The following is a 24,701-nucleotide window of genomic DNA, read 5'->3' on the forward strand; positions in this document are numbered from 1 at the left end:
AATCCACTCAATAAATTCTGTTCAAAACCAAGATTTCATGCGCTGGGCCCAATGGCGGGGATACAGCAGAAAATGCTCCATGATCCCCCTGGAGAGGCTCACAGAATAAAGTGAGCTTGGATGAAGGCTCTGATTTTGAGAGAGGCCACTAGCCATTAGCCAAAATATGTCTGGATCAGTAAGTACACCCTATCATCAACTTGACTCTCTAAAAATTACAATGTGGCTTTAGGACCTGGTACATAGTGTTCGCTCAACAAATATTTGTTGGATAAAGGCATGAATGGGATGGGATGGGAATTTCAGTGAGCTCTTATTGCTCTGGGCTGATGGAGGAGACATGCAGCAAATAAAACCCTTTATTTGAGGACAAAGCAAAGGAAAGCCAATCTTTTATCTGAGTAAGTCTGGTAGGTCCATCCTGAGAATTTACTACCATTTCAGAAGTCCTCTGGGGAGCAGGTGACACCTCTCAGAAACATTTCATGTCACCAACCAGGTGAGGCAGGACTGTTGGATACGACGGCTGAGCAGGTCCAGCTTGCCTTCCCAATTGTCCCAGAGATCTTCTATCCTGAAAATCACCGGTTCCCTAGCCTTCCTAAACTGCCGGGCACCATACATTCTCTGGCTTCCCAACTCTCTTTGGCTCTAGAGTGCCTCACTGGACTCTATGCTCTCCTTCACTGAAATCTCAAATTCTTTTGTTTTAGGCTTGTCTCTGTGGCTGGTTTGTGAACTTGAGGGAAGGGACACTGTCTATAAATTCCCACAGTACTGGGCAAACATGAAGCGTTTAACGAGTAAGTTTTTAAACTGTGTCTTCCGTGTGTAGCCTTGTCCAAGGTCTCCACGTGAGCCACAACACCGAGTGGCGATAAGGGCAGGGACCCAACCCTCATCTACTCTAGAGCTCCCCAGAAGCTCTCTCGCACATTCTGTCTCTCTCCTCCGTCTTCTGACAATGCTCTCAAAGACTGCAGAAAGTAAGACAAACCGGGAAAACGAAATCGCATAACACCATGTAAATATGGTAGATTAGATAGGAGGCCAGAACCTTCTCTTTCGCTAAAAATAAATAAATGTCTATTTAAATGACGACGACCTCAAGCCTGACAGCATTTCACCCATCTGAAGTCTCCTGACACGTTGAGACCTCAAGCAGTGTTGAAAGGTCAACTTGTTTGGTACCAACTCTGACTCAAAAAGATTACTCTCCTGTGAGGTGAGGGAGAGGAAAGAAACGGGGGCAGTGAGGTTTTCCAGCCACTCCACCCAGAGGGTAATTAATCCAAATGCGAGTGGGGTGGGTGGAACTCAAACATCTCCCATTCGACCCACGCCTTCCCCCAGGGTTGCTAAGACAGAAGCGGCCCTGGCAGTCTTTGGGTTGAATCAATACCCCTCCCGCTGAGACCCGCTCTTAGAAGACCGCGACAGGAGGAAAGGTCACGAACACACCCGGGTCTGGACGCGCTGTCCCGGAGCAGCGGGCCCGAGCGCCCCCCGCGGAGCCCGCTCGCAGCCAATGGGAGCTTGAGGTCCGGGGATGATGAGATGCGGGGCCGAGGCTGGGCCAATCAGGCTCCAGGCGCGGCCAGGGGGAGGAGATGGGAGGAGAGGCCGGGGGCGATGGAGACAGCTACACCAACAGAAGTTTCTCACCTATTTCGGCGAGGGACGCTCCCGCACCTCTTGCACACCTCCAGCTCCGCGCGGGAGGAGGGCCCCAAGCTCCTTTCTCCACCTCTTTTCAACTGCTCCCTGCAAGCGAGGGGAAGGCTGCTGAGAGCCCCTACCACCGCTGGCCTTCTTTTTATGTTGTCTCACAGGGAGAGAGGGGGCGAGGGACAACTTGGTTCTGGGGAACTGACCTCTGGCCTGGCGGGCCTCTGGGCAGAGAGGGCAGCAGTGGAGCGGCTGGGGCTGGGGGACTCCATGCTGGGGCCATGGACAGAGCGGCGCTCCTGGGACTGTCCCGCCTGTGCGCGCTGTGGGCAGCCCTGCTTGCGCTGTTCCCCTGCGGAGCCCAAGGAAATTGGATGTGAGTATGGGGGCGGCACGGGGGTTGTGGCAAAAGGGGTGCCCGGCCTCGGGGGACTTCCAGCTGACGCGGGGGAGCAGGGCCGGGGACCCTAGGGCGGATGACCCAAAATTTGGCAAAACATCTGGGATCGGAGAGGAGAGCTGGGGAGCGGCTCACGCTAGGGGCGGCGGTGTCTTACAGGTGGTTGGGCATCGCTTCCTTTGGGGTTCCGGAGAAGCTGGGCTGCGCCAACTTGCCGCTGAACAGCCGCCAGAAGGAGCTGTGCAAGAGGAAACCGTACCTGCTGCCGAGCATCGGAGAGGGCGCGCGGCTGGGCATTCAGGAGTGCAGGAGCCAGTTCAGACACGAGAGATGGAACTGCCTGGTCACCGCCACCGCCCAGCCGGGCACCAGCCCCCTCTTTGGCTACGAGCTGAGCAGCGGTAAGTCCCGGACCCTCGGGGATGGCGCAGGATGGAGGGCGACAACTCCTCCAAGTACGGTAAATGAAGGAGTGCTTTCGTGGTCCGCCGCTGTCTCAATCCCAAAAGAGGTCCTTTAGTGGACGAGAATTGGGCGGGGGGTGACGGAAACCAGGCCCGGGTGCAGGTGCGGTCCTGGAGGGGGGTGACTCCCCAGGTCCAGAGTGGGGCGCTAGGAGCTGTAGCTCTTCCTCCGTCCCGCGGCGCTCGGCGGGAGTTGCAGAAAAACTGACACTCCACCCCGCCGACCCCTCGGACCCCGTAGCGCCCCCCTACGTGGGTGACCAGCTGGAGAAACATGATGTCGGCAGCAGGGAATGCTGCCGCCGCATCTGCTTTGATTTAAGAGCTCCGCTGCGCACCGAGCCTTGGACAAGGGGCTAATTGCAGCGAAGCCCCACGTTTGTTGGCACCTCGGAGCGCGGGGCAGACAGAATAACGGTAATTGTAAAAGGGAATGTCCTGGACAACTCAACGTGCGGCTAACCCGAGCGCGACTACTTTGGCTCTCCCCTCTGGTCTCCTTTCCTTTTATATCTTCCCTCCGGAGAGCACACCCGCGGCGCGGGAAGCTGCAGTAAAACAAAGTTCCACTTCCACGTGCCCAGTGACTCTGTAGGGATAAAGGTTCAGGGAACCAGGATTGTTCTAGGAATATCAGCAGATTCAAAGAATTTTAGAACCTGGGCGCCGAAAGATTCGTTGTTGTTTTTCACATTCATTTCCGTCCTCCCTCCTCCTTTGACCCTTCTCCACCCGCTCCCTGCACGCATCGCCGCCAAAGTATTGCATTTGCCCCGCTGCGTTTTGGCCGGCGCGCCTTTCCGAAGGGGGCCTGCCCCTCCCCGCACCCCCGCAGAAGAAAAAAGAAGGAAGAAGGGGGGAAAAAAGGAGGAGGAAGGAGGGAAGGAAGGAAGGAAGGAAGAAGAAGGAGAAGAAGGAGAAGGAGAATTAGAAGCAGAAAAGTTTTAGTTGATGAAATTCAGGGACATCAGCTGTTGAAAAGGTTTTTTGGACAACGGGCATGCAACTGTTTCTACTCCAATCTTATCTCAAAAGAAAAAAAGGGCATTTGCTGAGTCCCTTCTAGCCCATTTTACTAATGTTTTAATGAACTTTAATTTTCAAAGATTCTAGCTCAAACTCTATTGCAGGTGGGCTAAATATATACTCAGTAGATTTCTATAACAATTCTTTTTTTTTTTTTTTTCTTTGCTGGTGACATTTCATTTCTTTGCTGGTGACTTTCATTGCTTTTAAGACTGTAAAAGGATTAGCTAGCACTATATAAAATATTTAACTGTTCCATATTAATATCAGTGACTGTTGTTTATGATATCCTTGGGGAAAAAAAAAAAAAAGACCAGACTTTGATGTGAAAGTAAACTGTAACATCTACTGATTGCTTTGGCCTTTGCTTAATTTTAATTTGCATTCTGATGTGTATTATTTACACAAACAAAAATCACACCAAGTTTTTCAGCTTGTGTTTTGTGAGAACACATTTGAAATGTAAAAATAAAGGTAATCTGGGCTCTTTGGGCATTGTATTACCATTTACTGTATCCATGAGAAGGATTTTAAATTCAATATGTACTTATTGAACTTTTATTGTCTATTAAGTACTGAGCTAGGTGCTGGCATACATTTCAAATTTTAAAAATAAACAGATGATTCTAATTGTCATGAGGGGAATTTATGCTGTACAATATATAAAAATGCCCCCAAGTAGAATACTGAAAATTAATGTAGCTTTTTTATAAGACTAAAACAATATGAAATTGTCCTTTCTAAATATGTACTCATTAAAGCATCCATTGAAAGTAATTGCAAAATCACTTTCCTGCTAAGAGGTTAAGAAGGAGGCTTTGTTATGAACATAAACAGACGGAGGTATGGCTCTTCCATTCAGCAATTTATGTTTTGTTCTAGGCACCAAGGAAACAGCATTTATTTATGCTGTGATGGCTGCAGGCCTGGTGCATTCTGTGACCAGGTCATGCAGTGCAGGCAACATGACCGAGTGCTCCTGTGACACCACCTTGCAGAATGGCGGCTCAGCTAGTGAAGGCTGGCACTGGGGGGGCTGCTCCGATGATGTCCAGTATGGCATGTGGTTCAGCAGAAAGTTCCTAGATTTCCCCATCAAAAACACCACAGGAAAAGAAAGCAAAGTTCTGTTAGCAATGAACCTACACAACAATGAAGCCGGAAGGCAGGTATGTATCAGAAAATGGAATGAAATCTAGTGCCTTTAAATAACACTGGGATGACACTTCTGAATGAATCTGCCCAAGTGATTTTAAAAACATACACTGGTAGTGGAAGAAACATATATGTCATCTATATGTATAATATAATGTATAATATATATGTGTGTTTATTGTATACATAAACAGTATGTATGACTTTTACATCGATTCAGTTTAAGTTCTCCATCGGATAGGGGTTGACGTATTGGTGATTTTATATTTTGTCTACCTGGAACACTAATTATAAAATAATAGATGTGCACATGCCTTTGGGTGATTTTGTTCCATCCCGTTAGCGATAGAGCCAGAATAAGATCTATAGGATCTGCCTAATGGTACCAAATCAAATTCCGTCTTAAGCATGACTTTTGATTATTTCTTTAAATCTATTTTTAGTGGGAAATGGCTCCTAAACATCATGTGATCAATGTGTCCGTACTTTCTCGAGCAAACATTCTTGGATACATTAGAGAATTCATAACTCCTAACTAATATTTTGGTAAAACAAATCTTTTTGAAAGACAAGTAGTTATTTTATTATAAAGTGATACAGATTCATTATAAAAAACAATAAATGCAGATAAATGTAAAGAAGCTTTAGGTACATTAAACATATGGATATTTAAATATATACATATTAAAGATTTAATTTAATCTTTAATTAAATTTGAAGAACCACCATCTAATTAACCTCTTTTATGAATTCTGTGTTTTATACTAAAGTTGTCTTAAAATGGAATAAATTTGTAGCGTAATTTAACTTTTACATATTTATTTTAATGAATATTGACACAATAAAGTTCGAGTTCTACAACATAGGGGAATTACTTGGCAATTCATAGTGAGTTTCTTAAAACAGTCAAAACCTTTTTATGAATATACATTTTCTATGTTGTGATAATCTTTTTAGGACAGGAATATCAGCACATATCCTATATTATTGTAAATATCCAATAACCTGTAAAGGTCCCAAAGTAGTCATTGCAATCTGCCACATTCTCCTGAAATAAATTAAAACAAGTTGCAGTATCTGTCAGAAATATTTAAAGTATATGTCACATTTGTTTTACATTTTTGGAAAGTGAATAAATGGAACCCACTTAGAATAGGTACAAGTTTCAGCCAGCTTTCTTTACTTAGCCATTCTGGTTTATAATGCGAAAACAGAAATCTCAATAAATGTTATTATTACCATGACGCTTCATATTTAAATTTGAATTTTTAATTCAATGTGAATATTGATTCAAAATAGCAAAATAGAAACTAGGCAAGTCAGTAAATAGCTAGGTAGGCTTTTCATATTTTTGTTTAGAAATTTTAAAATTTAATAAAGTAATTCTTGCCTGACACCACAGTTACGCACATGTCTCTTCTTAAAGTTTTCCATGTAAAAAAAAAAATTAAATGAATGAGGTTCTGCTTCAGTGTAAACATTATCCACTAAAGGATTTTTAAAATTATCTCTAACATATGAATATAAAAGAGGTCAAATATATGTTTGTGTTTCCTAATACACATTTTTTAAAACTCTAGAGTTAGGATGAGAAACACATTAAGTCAAATTAATATCTTTAAAAAGACCCACAAATGTATATTAATTATCAATTTAGATCTTAAATCTTCTTTAATCATTCTTTAAATAATTTTGTAGGGAGTTTTAACATTTCACTAGAAAACAAAACTTGGAAATTCATGTCATGATTAATTCCCTGAATAAAGCTATCCTTAAACTTCTGAGAAGCTCTGCAGTATTCTGTGTTTTTATCAGTATCATTAGGCAGGTATTTAGTGTTATTCTGTCTTGTGTGTTGTTTCTAATTAGGTAGCAATATTTGCCTCGGTAACCACTTGATCTTCAACTAGTATTTATATTCCAAGTTTATTAAAAACATACAACTATTTAGCATCAATTTTAATCCACTGTTTGTTGGCAAAAAACAATCTTCTCACATTACTGAGGTTTTTGCTATTATTCTAATCGTGCAGAAAATAATTCAGCCTATACATATATATGCAGTTTGTGTACATTTTGGAGTTTTCTCTACTGAGTCTTTTTGTTCTTCATTGATCTACATAGAGTCTTAAAATATTACAAAACGTTACCTGGACTGGAGTTTTTGTTGGTCTGTTTTCATGAAATATTACAATTCAAAACCACTTTGTATTTTTCTTTCCACTGGCAGCCAAACCCCCCCTCCCCCCCCCCCCACCACAACAACAAAAACCAACCAGGTTTCCAGGCTATTATCTAATATGGAAGAACAATCAACTCCATTTTTAAGATTGGCAATTAGGATTTTAATCTAATAGGCATATTCTTCTGAGTAAAGTTCAAGGTCTGCATTCAATTGAGTTGATTTTCCTCGTCTCAAAATCCCAAACTCAAAATGTAGGAAAGCGTTCAGAGAAATGTGGGTACTGGCGCTTAGTAGTGCTGTGAGCAGGATAGATGATTTTCTAACCGCTGACCTTAAATACTCTGATTCCCACTTGGTTTCTGACACCATTCCTAAAGTTATGACTCCAAGAATAATGTTGCTGAATGGTGATTGGCTAACAGAATGATGTGATGTCTTCCAGGGGCAGAACTTCTGGGAATAATGTGACTTGGAATATTTATGGGTATTTCTTTTGGTGTGCTTAAAATATTTCCATTCTTCCCATGTCCACCTCATAAACTTTTAAGTTTCCCTACCCCATAATTTGTTTTATGATGAGTAACTCAAAAAAGTGGGAAGGGCCCAACCCCAAATTTTCATTGACCTGTTTCAAGAATATTTATAAGTACTTGAACAACACATAAGTGTTTTGCTTTTCAGCAGGTTCAAATATATTTTTGGACTGAAAGAGACAAAATGGGTCAGAGGAATAGGAATTCTACATATAACCATCCAACCTTATGTCACAGTTTTCCTAAAAACTTAACTAGATCATCTGATAGTTGACAAAATGAAATGTTTATAACAAAATGTTCCACAATAGTTTGTTTTGTTTTGTTTTGGTCATTTCTGTGAAGTTTGGATAAAGCAATACACTGGAAAACAATCATCGCCTGCTGTGTTACCTCTGAATCAAAATTGTGGGACCAGTCACTCCTTAGACCACTTCTTAGCAGTTTCTATTTTTACATTAAGTATTAATGATACATCTTTCCTATTTCACTTCATTAGAAGTTCATCAAACCAAAACTTAACACAAAGAGCCCAGTAAATTGAATGCTACCCTCCTAATTGCTCTCCCATAGTTGAAAAATATTCCACCAAAATGTGCACATCTGTTTGCAATAGTTAACAAAACATTCCTCTGTTAATATCGTTATAAACCTTAACAACTCAACTAGAGTAGAGAAAGGAATTTTCTCATAACCACATACTACTCATACGAATGCTGTTCTCTAACTTTTCCTGTTAGCAGAAAATGGCTGCTATCACTGCAGTTCAGAACGGCTATTTGATGTTAATTAAGAATCCCAGCTGAAAAGCTCCAGAATATACTTTTTTTTGGAGTGTTCATGCAATTTCCTTAAATATACTACATTTTCCACTTTCATTTTTCTCTGTCCTACTAAAATTCTCCTGCTGCATATACAGACTTTACATCATATATCACCAACTTTCCTTATGTAAATCAAGTGTCTTAACCATGCTGTTCATTCTTTTGTAAAACTGGAATGATATGTAAGTACATGTTCATTAACTACCTACTGTGTGCAAGGCATTTCTTTCTGTAAAGCTACATCAAGTAAAATAATTTATGGAAAAGTTCTCTGAGAAACACTAAGTTCTGCAGTTAAACTATATGTGTGTGTGTGTGTGTGTGTGTGTGTGTGTGTGTGTGATCTGCCTTGGACTCTGCATTTCATCAAATTGTCCTAATGGTAATTACATTGCTTTATTTTAATCCCTATTTGCCCAAGTTTCTTCCTTAGAGTTTTTTTTGGGCTATAATCATTTAAATTTCATGTCAAGTTACTGGAATTCTTCTCCTTGATGTTTATTTGTCTTTCTATCCTAGACTATATCTATAGCTATGTCTATATCTATATCCATATATATGATAATATATATGGTAAAACATATGTAATATAAAATATATACAATAAAACTTATGACAAAATATAAATAAATAAAATATAAATATAAAATATACACACGATAAAAATACCATATTTATACTTATGGTTAAGGACAAAAAAGATAATGGAATTGAAAGGTAATCGAACAAAACTTAAAAATATCATCCCTGAAAAGTTATAACTAACTCCAGGTATTTAAAAGATTCTAGTTTTCTATAGCAAGAAAATCTTCCCAAAATTCTGATGTGAATTCAGCAAGTAATATCATTAGATATCACCTTTTTATCCTTCAAACCTGGGAGGTAATGTGTCCTAACTCTGTGGTCTAACACTGCTGTGGGCTGAGAAATCGGAGGAGAGCCCCATAGGATCAAGACCTTTCCATGCCATTGACTCTCCTGGCAGTGACTCCTTTGTTTAAGGTGGTTTTCAGTTCTTTCTTCAGCTTCAGAGCACCAACAGAGAGTGAGTTAAAGCTGTTCAAGTCAGCTGGACTAACTATTCCGTAAGTATTTGGTGAGCATCTACTCCATCCTCCATGCTTTGCAAATTGGCAACACCATACATGATGTCTGAACTGGTTGATGAAACAAAAGTCGGCCCCTCAGTAAGATCCTGGGCAAGAGGCAGTTTTAAATCACCAAGTGATGACTGTGAGGAATGTTGATCAGGTTTAAATACATAAACAGACATTCTTAGAGTTTTGGCTTTCTTTGGACAATTTGTTTTGTTATTGCCTAGCATTAGCTGAGCTCTCTTTTTCTCATATCCTTCAAGTCCTTAAAATCTGAACAAAAGTAGGCAGATTGCATTAATTTGAACATTTATTTGCCTGGAGACATTTTAAAGAATGGAAGTCTTTGTGAATATCAAATGCCATAAATTTAAGTAACTAAGCTGTGTGCCATACTTTATAAATTGCTTTCATATCATTGAAAGCTGTCTTTTGCCTGAGTTACTAAGAAATAGACATAGCTACCTTCTTCTCAGTTTTATGAATTCAAAAAGAGCATATGTGCTCTATTCCATAAAGGACAGGGTTTAAATATTATTCTGTTTATTATTTTCAACACTAATAAGTATCGAATATTGCACAAATCAATACCATATGCTCTCACTCAAGGTTTCAAATATTATAAATTGTCCGAAATAGTCCATCTCATTAGATAGTTCAGAAACTTTAATTTGTTGGGAAACCTAACATTCCACGAACACGTCAGTGTCAAGTTTAGTATAAAATGGCAAAACATAAACCCCTGTCATTTTAGAGTCGTGATAAGAACTGTAAGTGGAATTTAAGCTGTGAGGTTTTCCTTTCTTTGGTGAGATGACACACATAATTTCCAAGTTATTGAATGGGCAGATCAATTTCCCATTTTACCCAGCATGCTGACAGACCGTCAGCACTACAGCTAGCCCCGGCGATTTATTAATCTGCTCTGTCGTCCTCTAGGGATGGAAGGAAGCTGTGTTAACCAGCCTGCTGTATAAGAGAATAGAACCCCAAAATTCTTGAAATCTGTCTATTGCTTTTGCACGGTGAGCCCCATGTAAAATTTTCTCTCAACTCTTCCCGGACCTTCTTCTTCAGGGAAAGGGGGCATTTATTTAGGCCTTAATGTGTGCCAGGCAATGGACTCTTACAGATATATGTAATTTCATTTAATTCCTCAGGCTGAATAAACCAAACTCAGCACTTCGAATTGAAAAATTATGTATATATATTATCCCTTTTCTGTGTTAGGATGGTGCTACTGATCCATCAAGAATAGGACATATGTTTTGAATTAATTTTCCACAACAGGGGAAGAATTTGCTGGGAGCAACCACACTCTCCAGCCCCTTCTCCTTTTGACCAATTTAAGTTGATTAGTCAGGGTTTCTCATGTGGTCTGTGACCAGAGGATAACACGGTGCCTCAAGCCCGCATGAACGTAATGGACTTTTACAGTGATCAAACCTGAGAACTCTCAATCCATAGATCTCATGCTTGGATGCCCGTTAGAATCATCTGAGCAGCTTTGTGGACGTGCCACTGCCTGGACCCCACCTTGGCCAAGTAAATCAGAATCTCAGCGATTAGTGCGTTGGTTATTTGCAAAGTTTCCACGGATGCTTCTATGCACTTGTGAGGCGAGGATGACCATCCTGTCAGTGCTTCTCAAGTTTTAAGGTGCATATGAGTCCCCTGAGAATCTCATTAAAATGCAGATCCTGATTCTGTGGGACTATAGTGGGGCCAGAGAAGTTGCCTTTCTCACAAGTGACGATGGTGCTGCTGGTTCATGAACTACACTCTGAGTAGCAAGGTGCGATATCAGGAACATGGAGGCATGCATGAACATCTTCCCACCCCGAAATTAAACACAAAAATAGACGTAAGAGTAGTGTCCCTCGGGTGTCTCAGATAAACCCTGATGACTACATTGGCCGGGTCCACTACTTTAAATTAGACTTGGAAACGTTTGCTCTGCAGGGTCAGGAGAACGACAAAACACTGGAACCCTGAAGCAGCTATAGAGACCCTTTATGTTCAAAACTCGTTTTTGTGCAGGACTACACAGACCCAGAAAGTGAAGTGGTGAGGTCAGCCGCGCTTCTGTTGTTGGGTAAGACACTTCATGAATGATATTTAATGCGATTCCTGTTGGTTTCAGGCCGTCGCCAAGCTGATGTCAGTAGACTGTCGCTGCCACGGAGTGTCCGGCTCCTGCGCTGTGAAAACGTGCTGGAAAACGATGTCTTCCTTTGAAAAGATCGGCCATTTGTTGAAGGACAAATATGAAAACAGTGTCCAAATCTCAGACAAAATAAAGAGGAAAATGCGCAGGAGAGAAAAAGATCAGAGGAAGATACCCATCCGCAAAGATGATCTGCTCTACCTTAATAAGTCTCCCAATTACTGTGTAGAGGACAAGAAACTAGGGATCCCAGGAACACAGGGCAGAGAATGCAACCGCACGTCAGAGGGCGCGGACGGCTGCAACCTCCTTTGTTGTGGCCGCGGCTACAACACCCACGTGGTCAGGCACGTGGAGAGGTGCGAGTGCAAGTTCATCTGGTGCTGCTACGTCCGCTGCAGGAGGTGTGAGAGCATGACTGACGTCCACACTTGCAAGTAGCCCCTCCATCCAGCCTTGAGCCCCACTCCTCAGTGACAAACAAGGGAGGGCCATTCCGAGGTGCCTCCCACTGTGCAGGGCTGTGGAAGGCGCCTCCTGCCTCCGAAGACCCTTGGGCCTCCCGCAGCGCTCTCCTTGCCTGATGGATATCCAGTCACACACTGAGCGTGTGGATTTGGGGGGATACCACAGTTGACAAGGTTTGGGTTCATTCTTTGGTGGTTTGGAAATACATATTGACCTACCAAGAAGATAATCTGTCTCCTAAGCAAGAAAGAACAAGAAGGAGCCTTCATGCGCGGAGACCTGGGCCAGGCTCAGGATAAGATCCTTGACTATGGAATTCAGTTATGGAACTCAATAGCGGTGGGTTTAACATTAGACGTTTTTAAAAGACGCATCTTATAGCAGCAAGGAACAGTAAACATGATCTCATTTATTTTCTCAGTAATTTGGGTGAAGAAATCATACTGTGCATAGAAACAGACATTGAAAAGTTAACAGAAGTGGAAGGTGCTTACCTACCCTTTCATGCATTTCAAAAGAAGGGCAACTTAAAAGAATTTTCATAACTGATACAGTATCCCTAAAATGTGTTTGCTAGAGATGTTTAGTGACAAAAGGGAAGAATCTAAACATAGAACGTAAAATGTATGATTTGGATTTTAAGTGCCTTTTAACTATGAGAGTTTATCTAGAAAAATCTCAGTGAGATATACAGCAGTCTTTTATTTTGGCTTTATTCTTTAATTGTAGACCAGTTTCTACTATTAAAACCCCAGCTCTGAAATATCGAAGAAGAGAGGGATCTCGAAAGCATGTGGGAAACTTAAAGGTAAAAACATAAAGGGCTTTCATACATTGTAAGGGAAAGCACCCTTTAAACATGTAAGACAGTATTTTGTACAGTATTTTGCTTAAAAAAGTTATATATTTTGTAAATACAGTATTTAAGTTATATGATGATATGTATTAAAACTTCAGACATTATTGCCAAAGCCCAAGAGTTAAGGCGATAAAATTATCTCAGAAATAAGATTAGCTTCTGTTTCTTTTCATTCTATTAACTCTGACTTTTTTTAAACATTGAAAAAGAAGTTAATTGAGCAGTTATATGGATGTGTTTTTCTTGTCAAAATGACAGTTTTACATGTTATAGATTAAAAATATGCTGCAAGATATTGAGAATTGTGTTATTTCAGCAGATTAGTTAAATTCTGCTTTTAATTAGTTCTGTTTAACTTGTAAGGCTATTATAATAAATTATGCAGTAAAAGTGTTAACTGGATAAAAGAATCTACATCAAAACAATGATCACTTTGTGTATTTGATATCCTGGATATTTATTTTATTGTATGTAATGCTGCATTTCCATGTGAATGTTGAATGGTCTTTCTAAGTTTAGTATTCATGCATGTATATTCATCATACTTTACAAGGTTCCTGGTAAAAATTACAGGGCTGTATTTAAGGTTGTGTTTTAATGTAGATGCTTATGTTTTTTATGAATTGTTAACTATTTCAGTATTCTATAGGAAAAAACTTCTAAGTTCAGGAAGGACAAAGAAAGAATATTCTTTTTCTAATAATAAGCCAAGAAAATGTTTCCTTGCCCATAACTCTCATCCTATTTCCTTTCAATCTTATTTCCCAAGGCAGAGCAATAATTTGCAAAAAAGAGCAAACCCATGGAAAATGTCTCAGGCTTCATATTAAATTCAAGGCTAAACATTTCATTGTGACCCTTACAGTTTAACAAAGAAATATTATTTATAAATGAGAATCTCATAAATGACAATTGAATAAATATAGTACTTATTTAAAAGAGTGGTTTACCAGTCTTTAGCATCCGTTGATTAGAATAACCTGAGAGACTTATTTTCATGCCCCCCCCCCTTTTTTTGCACAGTAAATCTATTTTATCTGCATTAAAATAAGCACTCTTTTTTTTTTAAGGGTGAAGAATAGTTCCCATTAACAACCAATTTCTTCTATCAACTAGACAACTTTTCATAATTACCTTACCAACCAATTGGTAGAATCAGGCGGCCTCTAATTCCCAAACGCTAGTATGCAGCCATTGCTTGAACACAGTGATGCCAACTCAGACTCTCTTCTCTGGGATGCCTGAGCAGGATCTCCTAACTCTCAAGCTTTGGCTTCTTCTTTTTGTGTCTTTTTGTGTCTTTGGCTTCTTCTTTTCCTTCTCCTCCCTGGCATTACTATGGAAGCCATTCTTGAATTTCTCACCAGTTTAACTGATGGCCAACCTGGACTTGGCTCATTTTCTTCCCACTCCCCGTCACGCTGCAGGTAGCACCACGGTGCTCTCGGGAATACAAGTTGTGGAGCCCAGATGTTCCTATTCAATCTAGGCTATTTTGCCTGCATTGTTTAGGGCTCTTCGTGTTGCAAGTGACAGACGACGCAACCCAGACTGCCAAATGTTAAAGGAAATGCATTGACTCAGTAACTGAAGAGTCCAGAGTCCAGACTGCTTCCCGTGGAGCTCGATCTGAAAACTCACACTATGTTCCCACGGTTCAGGTCTTTCCAGCTCCAGCCTAAACAGGCTGGCTTCTGCAGTGTTGTCTTCTACTTCAGGCCCTACAAGTGGTGGGGGGACCCTCACCACCTCATGCCACCCCAGGGGCCCCAGGCTCTTCTCTTTTCTTAGCTAAATGGCTGCTACACTCCCTCCAAGCCTCACATTCTCCTACCACTCATTCTAAGGAAAGAGAGAGGTTCTTCTTGGTTGCTTCTATAGGAGAGATGGATTTTTTTTTTTTTTCCTTCACAAAATGACCAACTAAGGTAGTTCTGAGACTCATTGGCTCTGATTGGTTAAAATGTCCATCCGGGAACCAATCACAATGGGCATTGGAGATTGGGGTTAGGGGATAAATACACTGATGATCTTAAGGCAATCAGATCCAGTGTGGAAAGTGGCAGTGAGTGATTCATTCCGACTAAACCCACGTAGCTTGAGAAAAGGGAGGGAAGAGGTGAATCCGTGGAGGAAAACCAGGGTGTTATGTTAACATTAAAGGGTACCTGGGTGCAGGGCAGCACAGACATTAGATGTCTTCAGCTCCAGTGATGTGTTTCAAAAACAGCTTTCTGGCAGCACTTGGGTCAGGCTCACAGCCAGACAAAGCCCTGTGACTTATGTATAGGGTACAAAGTGCCTTCTTTTGTTTAAATGCCCTTTATGATGTTGAAAGGGGAAAAGGAGAGGGGAGGTGCTCTAGTGTATTAATTTTCAACATAGGAGTTCAACTATTTTGTAAATTGGGAAATGCTTAATAGAGACAGTGGTAAGAGGCAATGATGATTGTCTGAAAATGATATCAAGAAAAGGATATCAAATGGCATTATCTATAACCTCTAGATAAAGAAGTTTGCTAATTAAAATATTTCCCTGGTAGTAGTGGCTTGCAAAACATTAAAAAACGCTTTAATTTGTTTGGCTATAAACAACTGCATTCTTTCCTTATTCACAATCTGGATGATAGTCGTTTTGTTTTTAAAGAACTAGGATAGCTATAGAGTAAAAATAGAATCTAATTATATAAGATGCTACGACCCTGTATGTTTTTGCAGCTTTGTAATCATGTGACATTCACAGTAGAGATTTTAGAAACACACGTTGACTTTCGCAAGCACTGTCAGTACTAGTGTGTCTGGTTTCTACTTAGTTTAAAATGTGGAACCAGAGAAGCTTCCCATCAAAATATTCATTTATAGGCAATTTGATGAGCTGTTGGAACTTGTTGCATTGCATTGCATTGCATCGCAGTGCCCAGACACTGCGGAGTTAAACCAACCATTTGGAGCCAGTTAGTTAGTGATCCAGAGTACTATAATCCACTTAGCTGACTTGAAGGAAGAAACATTCAAGTCTGATCTCCAGGAACCAGGAATACTCCTCAGGGCAAGCCCTTCTTAAGGAAAGTTGGCTAAGATGCCTTGATTTTTTTTTTTTTTTTAGATTTCAGTTTCACTATAGACCAGATGTGATAAGTCATAACATTTCTCAGAGTAGGATGATGAGGTGAGCCGAGAAGGACAAATGCATGTGGCGCAGCGTGAAAAGGGGGACGTGGTTGTACACCAGGGACTCATTTCCTTTGAAATAGGGAATAATAGCAAACACTTAATTAGCACTTACTGCGTACCAGGCATTAAGTAACTTCTATGTATTAATCAGTCTGTGCTCTTCACCAACACGTGCTTCACACAGCATCAAAATTGTCACACACTGAGGTTGCAGTATACCATTTAGAGAGTTTGGGGCCTTTGTAAATAAAATGAAAATTACAGGATGTTCCTTCATGGTTTGGCTATATAAACTTGATTGAGGAGCAGTAGTTAGTTGATGGAAGAACTGAGAGCTTAGAATTCACCATGAAATAGAATGAAAAGACACTGCCTCTTGATTTCTAAGCTCTAAGTGATTTAAAATGCCTGCTATTTTAGATCCCAGTGTGGGCTAACAGTCGGATTATGCAAGAGCCTAACAATCATTCCAAAAGGAAATGACTGGGGGTGAAGATCAAACTAATTTAGTGTGACGTTAAATAAATACTTACATCCTTTTTATTGTTGTGCTTACAGCCAATTGTTACATAAGGTGTCATTTTTAATACATGGATGAAGTTTACCATTGGTAACGATTTACATTCACATCCAAAGGAAAACCACTAGAGGTGGTTTGCATGATTAAAACCTCTTGAAACAAAATCAGGATTGAAAAAGCAGCCTCTCCCACTGATTGTAAAGGGAAAGTAATAATAAATGTGGACCAAGTCAACACAAACTGCAGTTTCGTATGTGACTTTTTAATTTGCAGAGTTAAGTGAAAGCATCTGATTGGTGTGTGAATGGTGGATATAGTGCCGCCTGTTCCCCTCTGTTAACTGCTGTTCTGGACTCCCGGAGAGGCTCCCCTCAATACAGGCCAAGGAGCCTTCCCTTTTGTACGCTAGTAACAATCAAGCCCCTGTGATCATGCCCATATCCAGTCGGCCATGTTTAGCCAAGAAGCAGGAGGGTGGCCCCTTGTAGCCCCTATTGTTCTCTGACAAAAGAGGAGTATCGCCAAATTTAACTGCACATTTAAGTACACCTCAAATTCTGCATGAATTACAGGTGTAAATAAAATGTAAAGTTAGTAATTACCTGTTTGTTCCTAGTACATAATCCTGACATTTCTTTTTTAAAAAAAGAAAGATTTTTTTGGTTTTTTGGGGTTTTGTTTTTTTTGTTTTTTGTTTTTTGTTTTTTTTTTTTTGGTAAGTTGTATTGTTTCTATTTTCCCCCCAGCTTTCCTGGGATATAGTTGACATATAACATTATGTAAGTTTAAGGTTCTGTCCATTGCAAGTGCTTCATCTCAAGCTCCCCGGCAGACTACCAATGTTTGTTCCTTACGGCTTCATCCAAGGCAAGCCAGCAAAATGGAAAAACTGAAAAAGTGAATGTGATAAAGCCTCTTTAACATGCCCTCTATTTAATGGGTATGGGCTAAATAATTTTACAAGCTGAACGATAAATTTCACTACTCAGAATGAGAAATTCTCTCCTTTTGCTGGCTTGAACACTTCTTCTTTCCCCCAGATGCTCAATATATCATTTCTTGAGAAACTACTTTGAACTTTGCCAACTAAATAGAGAAATACAGCCTTAACCGGTGATTGTCACAACTGTATTGTATCCGTGTCTGACACAGTTCTGTAGAATTATAGGGAACCTCCTCCAAACGGATTATTTCCGTAAGAGAATGTTAACATTCCCTTGCAAGGTGTTAATAGTTCCACAAGAATTGTCTTCCAAACTCATTCCTGGGTCAGAAGTTTCAGATTTCAGGGCACCTGGGTGGCTCAGTCAGTTAAGCATCTGACTCTTGGTTTTGCCTCAGGTCATGATCTCATGGTTCCTGAGATTAAGCCCCCTGCTTGGGATTCTCTCTCTCCCTCTCTCTCTGCCCCTCTCCCACTCACACACACACACTCTCTCTCTCTCTCTCTCAAATACGTAAACACTAAAAAGGTTTCAGATTTCTTTAAGAGTAGAAGCTCATTTACTGATGTTAAACCTTAGGTCCTCTCCCTCAGGGAGAACAGAAAGCCAGCGAGGGCTGTCTGCATTCCCCTGGGAAGAGGCACCAGGACTGAGGGCCGGGTGCTTGCTCCAAGGACCTCAGGAAATCCCCACCTGCCGACTCTCCCACCTCTCCTACCTCTGAGAACAGCAACTCTCAGGCACCACTGCCTTCTCCACCAACTGAAAAACGTACTTCTAACTTTTCGGCACCATTTGCTTCTACATCTCTCCTCTGCTCAGAGCTCAGACGCGCAAGACATTCTCCTCAGGGTTCATTTCTCTTCTGGTCACATACTGCGCACAGCACTTCTCCAGTCTGACTCCTGGCACACGGGGTATGCAGAAGCTAACCATTTTTAGAGGCTGAAACTTGAAATAATTGAAAAGATTTCTATGTTAAAATGAACATCTGAGTCAATGATAAACCAAAAACTTCACGTTAAGTTTTCGGATAAAACTTCTCAGACTCAGACGGGGCTCGTCACTAAAACCTGGTTTCCAGAGGTCAGCGCGTACTCTCCTCAGCTTTGAGCGATATACCTACAGAAAACAGGGCAGTTCCATTCACCATTCCGCTGATGACACTGAGGTTAAGAAGCCTTGGCAGGGGATTCAGCAGCCCCCCTATCGAGCGTGTCCACCCGAGTAGGCCAGGTCGAAGCAGCAGCGACAGCACATGAAGGCACAACGCATCGCGGAAAAAATTTTCGAAAGTCAAATGCATAAAGTTCAAATAATGAGTTTACTATTATAAGGAAAAAGGTCTCGGAAAGCAAAAAAGTCTCAAAATCCAAGGCATTCCTCTCCTGCCCAGGCAACACTCGCTAGTGGGTAAGAACGTCCACGGGTCTTCTGAACAAGAAGCAAATGCTGGTGTGCAAGAGGGTGCCAGCTGGGTCCCCCCTTGCCCTCAGCAGGAGTTAGATGGTTAGGTAGCAGGTTAGGAGCAGGGCTCCGGGTCTTTTGTTCTGGGCTCTCCTGGATTGGGGCTGCAGCAGAGCGCTCCCCCACGAGGCTCATCTGCCAGCTGCCACCACAGAAAGGAATCAGCCTCTGGCTAAGTCACACGCTTTCCCATACCTTCCCCTCCAGACGGGACAGCAAGTGCAACTAGATCATGTGATCATTTGAGTTGCCGGCTCCCTGGAGATCACAAAAGCCGGGATTCTGCATATGAGATACGGTTTGGTGTCAGTGCAGACTGAATGAAAGAACAGGTGATACATAATCGGAGGCCGAGGTCAAGGAGGAGCTCGGGTGAAGAGCTGTGTCCTCTCTCATGACCTTACCATCCAAGTCGTTCAACGGCTCCTTTTTGGCTTGGTGTCTCAGTCCATTCAGGGCGCTATAACAAAACACCGCAGACGGGGTTGGCTTATAAACAACAGAAATTCCGTTCTCACAGTTCTAGAGGCTGGGAAGTCCAAGATCAGATTTGGGGTCTTGTAAAGACCTGCTTTTTGGTTCATGTGTTTTCTTGCTGTGTCCTCACACGGCAGAAGGGGCCAGGGAGCTCTCTCTAGGGTCTCTTTCATAAGGGCTCTACCCCCAGTGGGGGCTCTACTCTTCTGATCTAATCATCTCTCAGGGTTCCCACCTCCAAATTACCGTTACATTGGAGATTAGGTTTCAACAACCGGCTAACAGGGGCAGGGAAGAAGGGTAGCTGGACACAAACATTGGGACCGTACGTAGTGTTTGGCAAGATGGGACTGGGAAGCTTAGGGAGGCTGGCTTTTCTCTTTGACCAGAACACTATTAGCTGCAAGAGACACAGTCAATAATAAGGACAATACCAGCAGTTGCATTTAGTGCATACCGGGCACTCGGGCAGGCACCACAAACACGTGGTATTAGGCCTACCTCATAACAGTGAGGATACAGACTTTCTCAAGTTCCCCATGTAGTCAGCAATGAAGTAGAGACACATACTCAGGCAAGTCTGTACTCTTCACCAGTATGCTACACTCCCTCCATTACAGAATTCACTCCTCTTTAAGGTTTTAGGACCCTTTCCTCTCTGGTGATCAAGTCAAATAAATGCGGGCTGATTACACAAAACATTAGGAGACTGCAGTTTCATAAATTATTTTTCCCAAATATAGGACTATCTTTCACCAATTTAAATTTTTTTGAATGTTTGTTTATTTTTTGAGAGACAGAGTGCGAGCGGGGGAGGGGCACAGACAGAATCCGAAGCAGGCTCCGGGCTCTGGGCTCCAGGCTCCGAGCTGTCAGCACAGAGCCCCACGGGGGGCTCAAACTCACAAACCTCGAGATCATGACCTGAGCCTAAGTCAGACGCTTAACCAACTGAGCTACCCACGCGCCCCTCTTTTACCAATTCAGTCTCAACTTCATTCAATGTTAAGTGCCCATCCAGTGATGGGCAGACTTTACGTAGAGGTGAACAGTGAGTTTTGTTTTGTTTGCTAAGTGATCTCTACACCCAACGTGAGGCTCCAGCTCACAGACCCCAAGATCAAGCGCTGCATGCTCTATCGAATGAGTTAGCCAGGTGCCCCTAAACAGTGAGGTTAGTGATGGCAGTGAGTTGCACCAGTGAACTAGCTCTACTGGGAAGACGGTCTTTGTAGTAAGTTTGCTTATAAACTGCTTAGGCAACAAAGCCCAGAAGCCTTTCTTCCGACTCTAATTGAAGGATCAGCCAGTCCCTTTTCCTAGATGTCCTAGAAGCGACATCCTAGTGTTGAAAGCATTTCAATATAGCTGCCCTCAGGTTTGTCTGCACCCTCACTGGATTGCAGGAAGGTTCTGGTGGAAGAAGTCTCCTAGGTTCCTGGAAGGCATTCCCCACGCTCCTTCAAGCTGCCTAACAAGACTGCCACTCCCAAGCCAGGCAGGCCTGCTTTTCGCTCTAGCTGGCCTTGATTTGACAGGAACCTCAAGAACGGGGGTGTGGGAGAGAAGAGACCAGAGGTAGGACAGTAGTGAGATTAAGGGAGCTTTGAGGGGAATTGGGATTAACTATCATCACGTGACAATCAAAAACCAAGTATGCGACAGAAAGATCAACCTGGGAAGAGGCAGCAAAATTCTAAGGGGTGCTTTAGAAAAGGTAAAATCTGGGGCACCTGGGTGGCTCAGTCAGTTGAGTATCCGACTTTGGCTCAGGTCATAATTTCACAGTGTGTGAGTTTGAGCCCTGTGTCAGGCTCACGGCTGTCAGCTTGGAGCCTGCTTGGGATTCTCTCTCTGCCTCTCTCTACTCCTCCTCTGCTTTGCAACCACACACTCTCTCTCTCTCTCTCTCTCTCAAAAATAAAACAGGGGCGGCTGGGTGGCTCAGTCGGTTAAGCATCCGACTTCGGCTCAGGTCATGATCTCGCAGTCCGTGGGTTCGAGCCTCGCATCGGGTTCTGTGCTGACAGCTTGGAGCCTGGAGCCTGCTTCCGATCCTGTGTCTCCCTCTCCCTCTGCCCCTCCCCTGCTTGGACTCTCTCTCTGCCTCAAAATAAATAAACATTAAAAAAAAATTAAAATAAATTAAACATTTCTTTTTTAAAAAAAAGTGAAGGTAAAATCTGGTACGTTAAACTTACATGTACTGACTGCTGTCCGAGGCCTCTCTGAGGAGGGTAAAGCAGGAAATCTTTTCCCTGATCAACATGAGCAATTGTTCCTTGTCTATTCATTTTAAAAAGTATTCTACATGCATTTCTACTCTTCATACTCTGAGCACAGCACATTTCTCATTCCTTCAGTTAAAAATGGGGTCTGTCAACTGAACTATCATCTTTTGGGGAGGGGTTCAAATTAGAATTGTAAAAACTGTTAAAGTATGAAGTGCAATACAGGCTAAATGCTTTGAGTTTCATCTGGCATAATAAAATATTAGCTGATTCATTTTGAAACAAATACAAAACGTAGACAGAGCACTGACGAACTTTAATCAATTTAAAGTCAGGAATATAAAGACTCTGGCTCAATTTTTCTTTAATTTCCCAAATATCACTTATTTTCCTACAGTCTTAGCTTAACTTTAATAGGCCTACTATAACACACTTGTTCTGGAAAACAAAAATTTGTGATTTCAAATAAAAAGTATGCATCCCAAAGTCCTTATACACCATTTAATACACCAAAATGTCAATGCCAAATTTCTGATTTTAATAAAGAAAATTCTCAACATCAAATGAACATTGTTACATTTACAATGCAGACTTTTACAAGAGATCTGAAAATGAAACGTGGGAAAATTATTGCTTCTAAAGTTGGCACCATCTATACGTGAACTGAAACAAAAGCAAACTGCACCGAAACTGCCACAGAACCAATCTTTATCCCTCCTTATGACATTCTGCACAGCTTCACAAAGCTACCATCTTATACTTTTCACCTTGAAAGGGAGGTCTTGCCATCTGGGTACTTAAATTCTATACGTATATCCTGAGGATATCAGTGTGTTTAAGCATAGGAATGTCTTAAACGTTCCATGTTGAGCAGTACAATAAATGCTTGACAAACACTAATGTGAAGTTTTGTAGGTATGTTTTTTGGCCAGATAATACAACAACACCCAACAATGCAAAAAATGCAACATCAATTCACCATCCCTGGAACTGGAAAAGAGCTATTCTTTTGATTGACATAATCTAGGGAAGTATTTTAAATGTCAAAATATACATGCTGAATGTGATTTTGCATATGAGCACCAGAAATCTGAAAAGTTTACAAAAATTCTATAAACGTATAAGGTGCATTTATTCTTGAATTACATTCAGTTTGAGAAGAACCAGTACCCCAAAGCTCATTAATATTTAAGAAATAGCTAATAGTCTCCAAGTTGGCTTACAGCAAAATAAAAATACTGCCTTTAGTTTTTTTATACAAGTCATCTAAAATTATATTCAAAATTTAAGTGTTGCCTTTTATTGTGAATAGCAGTTTGATCATTAATTTATGTTCCAGTTTAACGTATTTCATGCACAATAGGTATTTAACGCCCTTAAAGTGTGTGTGTGTGTGTATGTGGACACACACACACACACACACACACACACACACACATTGAATCATTTAGTTAATATCTTAAGTTAACAAAATTTTATGTAGAATTGGGTATGAAGTCATCTGAGGTCCAATAAAATTATTTTTTAAATGGTATCACTCCACTCAGTAATTACGACTTTTCTAAGTCCTTATATCTTCAGGCAAAACTGCTATTATGAAGTTAGACGAAGTGAATACAGAATTATTTCTTGGTTGACCATCAAAATAACTGCGATATTAAAGTATGCCTTTTTCTAAACCGCATGGTCAATGCTGACAACAGTTCAAGAGGGAAATCTATGCCAGTGTTGCTCTAAATATACTGCCATGGCTGTCCTGCACTACCTGGTTGGGACAGGGAAGGGACGCGGCCAGCTTCCCTAGTTCCGTGGGGCTGCCACCCCCAGCCTCACTCTAAGCAGCTTCTGCGAAGTCGTTATTCACACCGCTAACACGAAACCCAGCAAACTACAGTCCTGAATACCATCTACATTTACATATTTACTTTTTTACTGTGTACATTAAAAAAAAGAATTCTGTTGTGCTTTTCACATATCTGATACAGGTTTTCATTTATTTCTAGGTTTTTTGGGAAGAGAAGAGAAAGACTTAAGGAAAAAGAGCAGAGAGTCAGACTGTAAAGTAACATTACACACACAACTAGCCAAATATCTTTTTAATTTAAAAGATACTATCATTAAAAAGCAATATATATACATACATATATACATACATATATACGTGTATGTATATATGTGTATAAAAGAAAACAAAGTCTCCTCCCTAAAATCCAAATTATTCCATGATAGGTTTTCACAGCAACCAGTATACATATCAATATATTTTTCACAATCGGTTCAGTTATCCATCGGGTATGCTTTTAGAATTAAAGGATGTCATTACTGTAGCAGTCTAACCACTGTACTATTATTATGGAAATGTGCTTAGAAATGGTTCAGTGATTTGCTCATTATGATGACTATTTACAAAGGCATCTATTTACGTTAGCAATAAATAATCCTGATATCAAAAGGGCTAATGCTCATGCACACACCGAGATGGCTGCATGCTCTTAAAGTATGTACACATAGCTCCTCTGTCACAGCTCTGCCATTAATAATGAAAGTGCGTCTCCTTCAACTTCCTCTACATCAGTCTTGCTTCTGGGGGATGCATCCTTCCATCTCGACAACTTCGGGCCATCCTTCGTACTTGTTTGTGTCCTTATTGTTCTTGATGTGCTGTTGGAATACAACAGTAGGATACAGGGTTAAAGACCGTCATGAACCGCTGCTCTACAGGAACATACTTCAGTGCACTCATTTCAGTAACACTCACGTCAGTGATGCGTGCACACCAATTACTGTTCCAGACAGTCAATGAGCCACCCTTGGGGCCTAGCAGGCCTTCAAATAGCCAAAAGAACAAAACGTCGCACAAGTTTTCTAAAGGATCATCTGTTAGTCAAAAAGTGAAGTTTACGTTCTTCTAAGTTCTAAGGTATTTCTAAACTTAACTGATTATAATATCAAAAGCTCAATTAAAATCCTTAGTAATCAATGCTTCCCAATGGTCCTGATAAAAGCACTGATATGCCAATGCACTGTCATATAGGAAAAAATTTTC

The 24,701-nt window shown here is 41.2% G+C and overlaps 2 protein-coding genes across 5 annotated transcripts in view; one reads left to right on the top strand and one right to left on the bottom strand.

Moving 5' to 3' along the window:
- The first annotated feature begins 1,487 nt into the window (after window positions 1-1,487).
- WNT16 (Wnt family member 16) lies at window positions 1,488-13,784 on the top strand. The gene is made up of 4 exons (XM_045495433.1): window positions 1,488-2,044; window positions 2,228-2,469; window positions 4,441-4,727; window positions 11,493-13,784. The coding sequence occupies exons 1-4, from the start codon at window positions 1,611-1,613 to the stop codon at window positions 11,955-11,957; spliced, it is 1,428 nt and encodes a 475-aa protein (XP_045351389.1). The 5' UTR covers window positions 1,488-1,610; the 3' UTR covers window positions 11,958-13,784.
- Window positions 13,785-22,172: 8,388 nt separating this feature from the next.
- The window catches only part of FAM3C (FAM3 metabolism regulating signaling molecule C), a 64,318-nt gene continuing 61,789 nt past the window's right edge, over window positions 22,173-24,701 (bottom strand). For all 4 annotated transcript variants that reach the window (XM_045495437.1, XM_045495436.1, XM_045495434.1 and 1 more), the window contains exon 10: window positions 22,173-24,316. In XM_045495437.1, coding sequence (XP_045351393.1) covers window positions 24,227-24,316 — 90 coding nt within the window. In that variant the 3' untranslated portion in view covers window positions 22,173-24,226. The remainder of the gene's footprint in view (window positions 24,317-24,701) is intronic.

The sequence above is a fragment of the Leopardus geoffroyi genome, chromosome A2, assembly GCF_018350155.1.
Source record: "Leopardus geoffroyi isolate Oge1 chromosome A2, O.geoffroyi_Oge1_pat1.0, whole genome shotgun sequence".
Classification (NCBI taxonomy): domain Eukaryota; kingdom Metazoa; phylum Chordata; class Mammalia; order Carnivora; family Felidae; genus Leopardus; species Leopardus geoffroyi.

What these genes read in the sequence shown, in the direction of transcription:
- WNT16 (XM_045495433.1), top strand. Translation starts at nt 1,611, where the DNA reads ATGGGAGGAGAGGCCGGGGGCGATGGAGACAGCTACACCAACAGAAGT. An exon ending in GGAGCCCAAGGAAATTGGAT is followed by an intron (nt 2,045 to 2,227) that starts GTGAGTATGGGG and finishes GGTGTCTTACAG; the next exon opens with GTGGTTGGGCATCGCTTCCT. An exon ending in ACAATGAAGCCGGAAGGCAG is followed by an intron (nt 4,728 to 11,492) that starts GTATGTATCAGA and finishes TGTTGGTTTCAG; the next exon opens with GCCGTCGCCAAGCTGATGTC.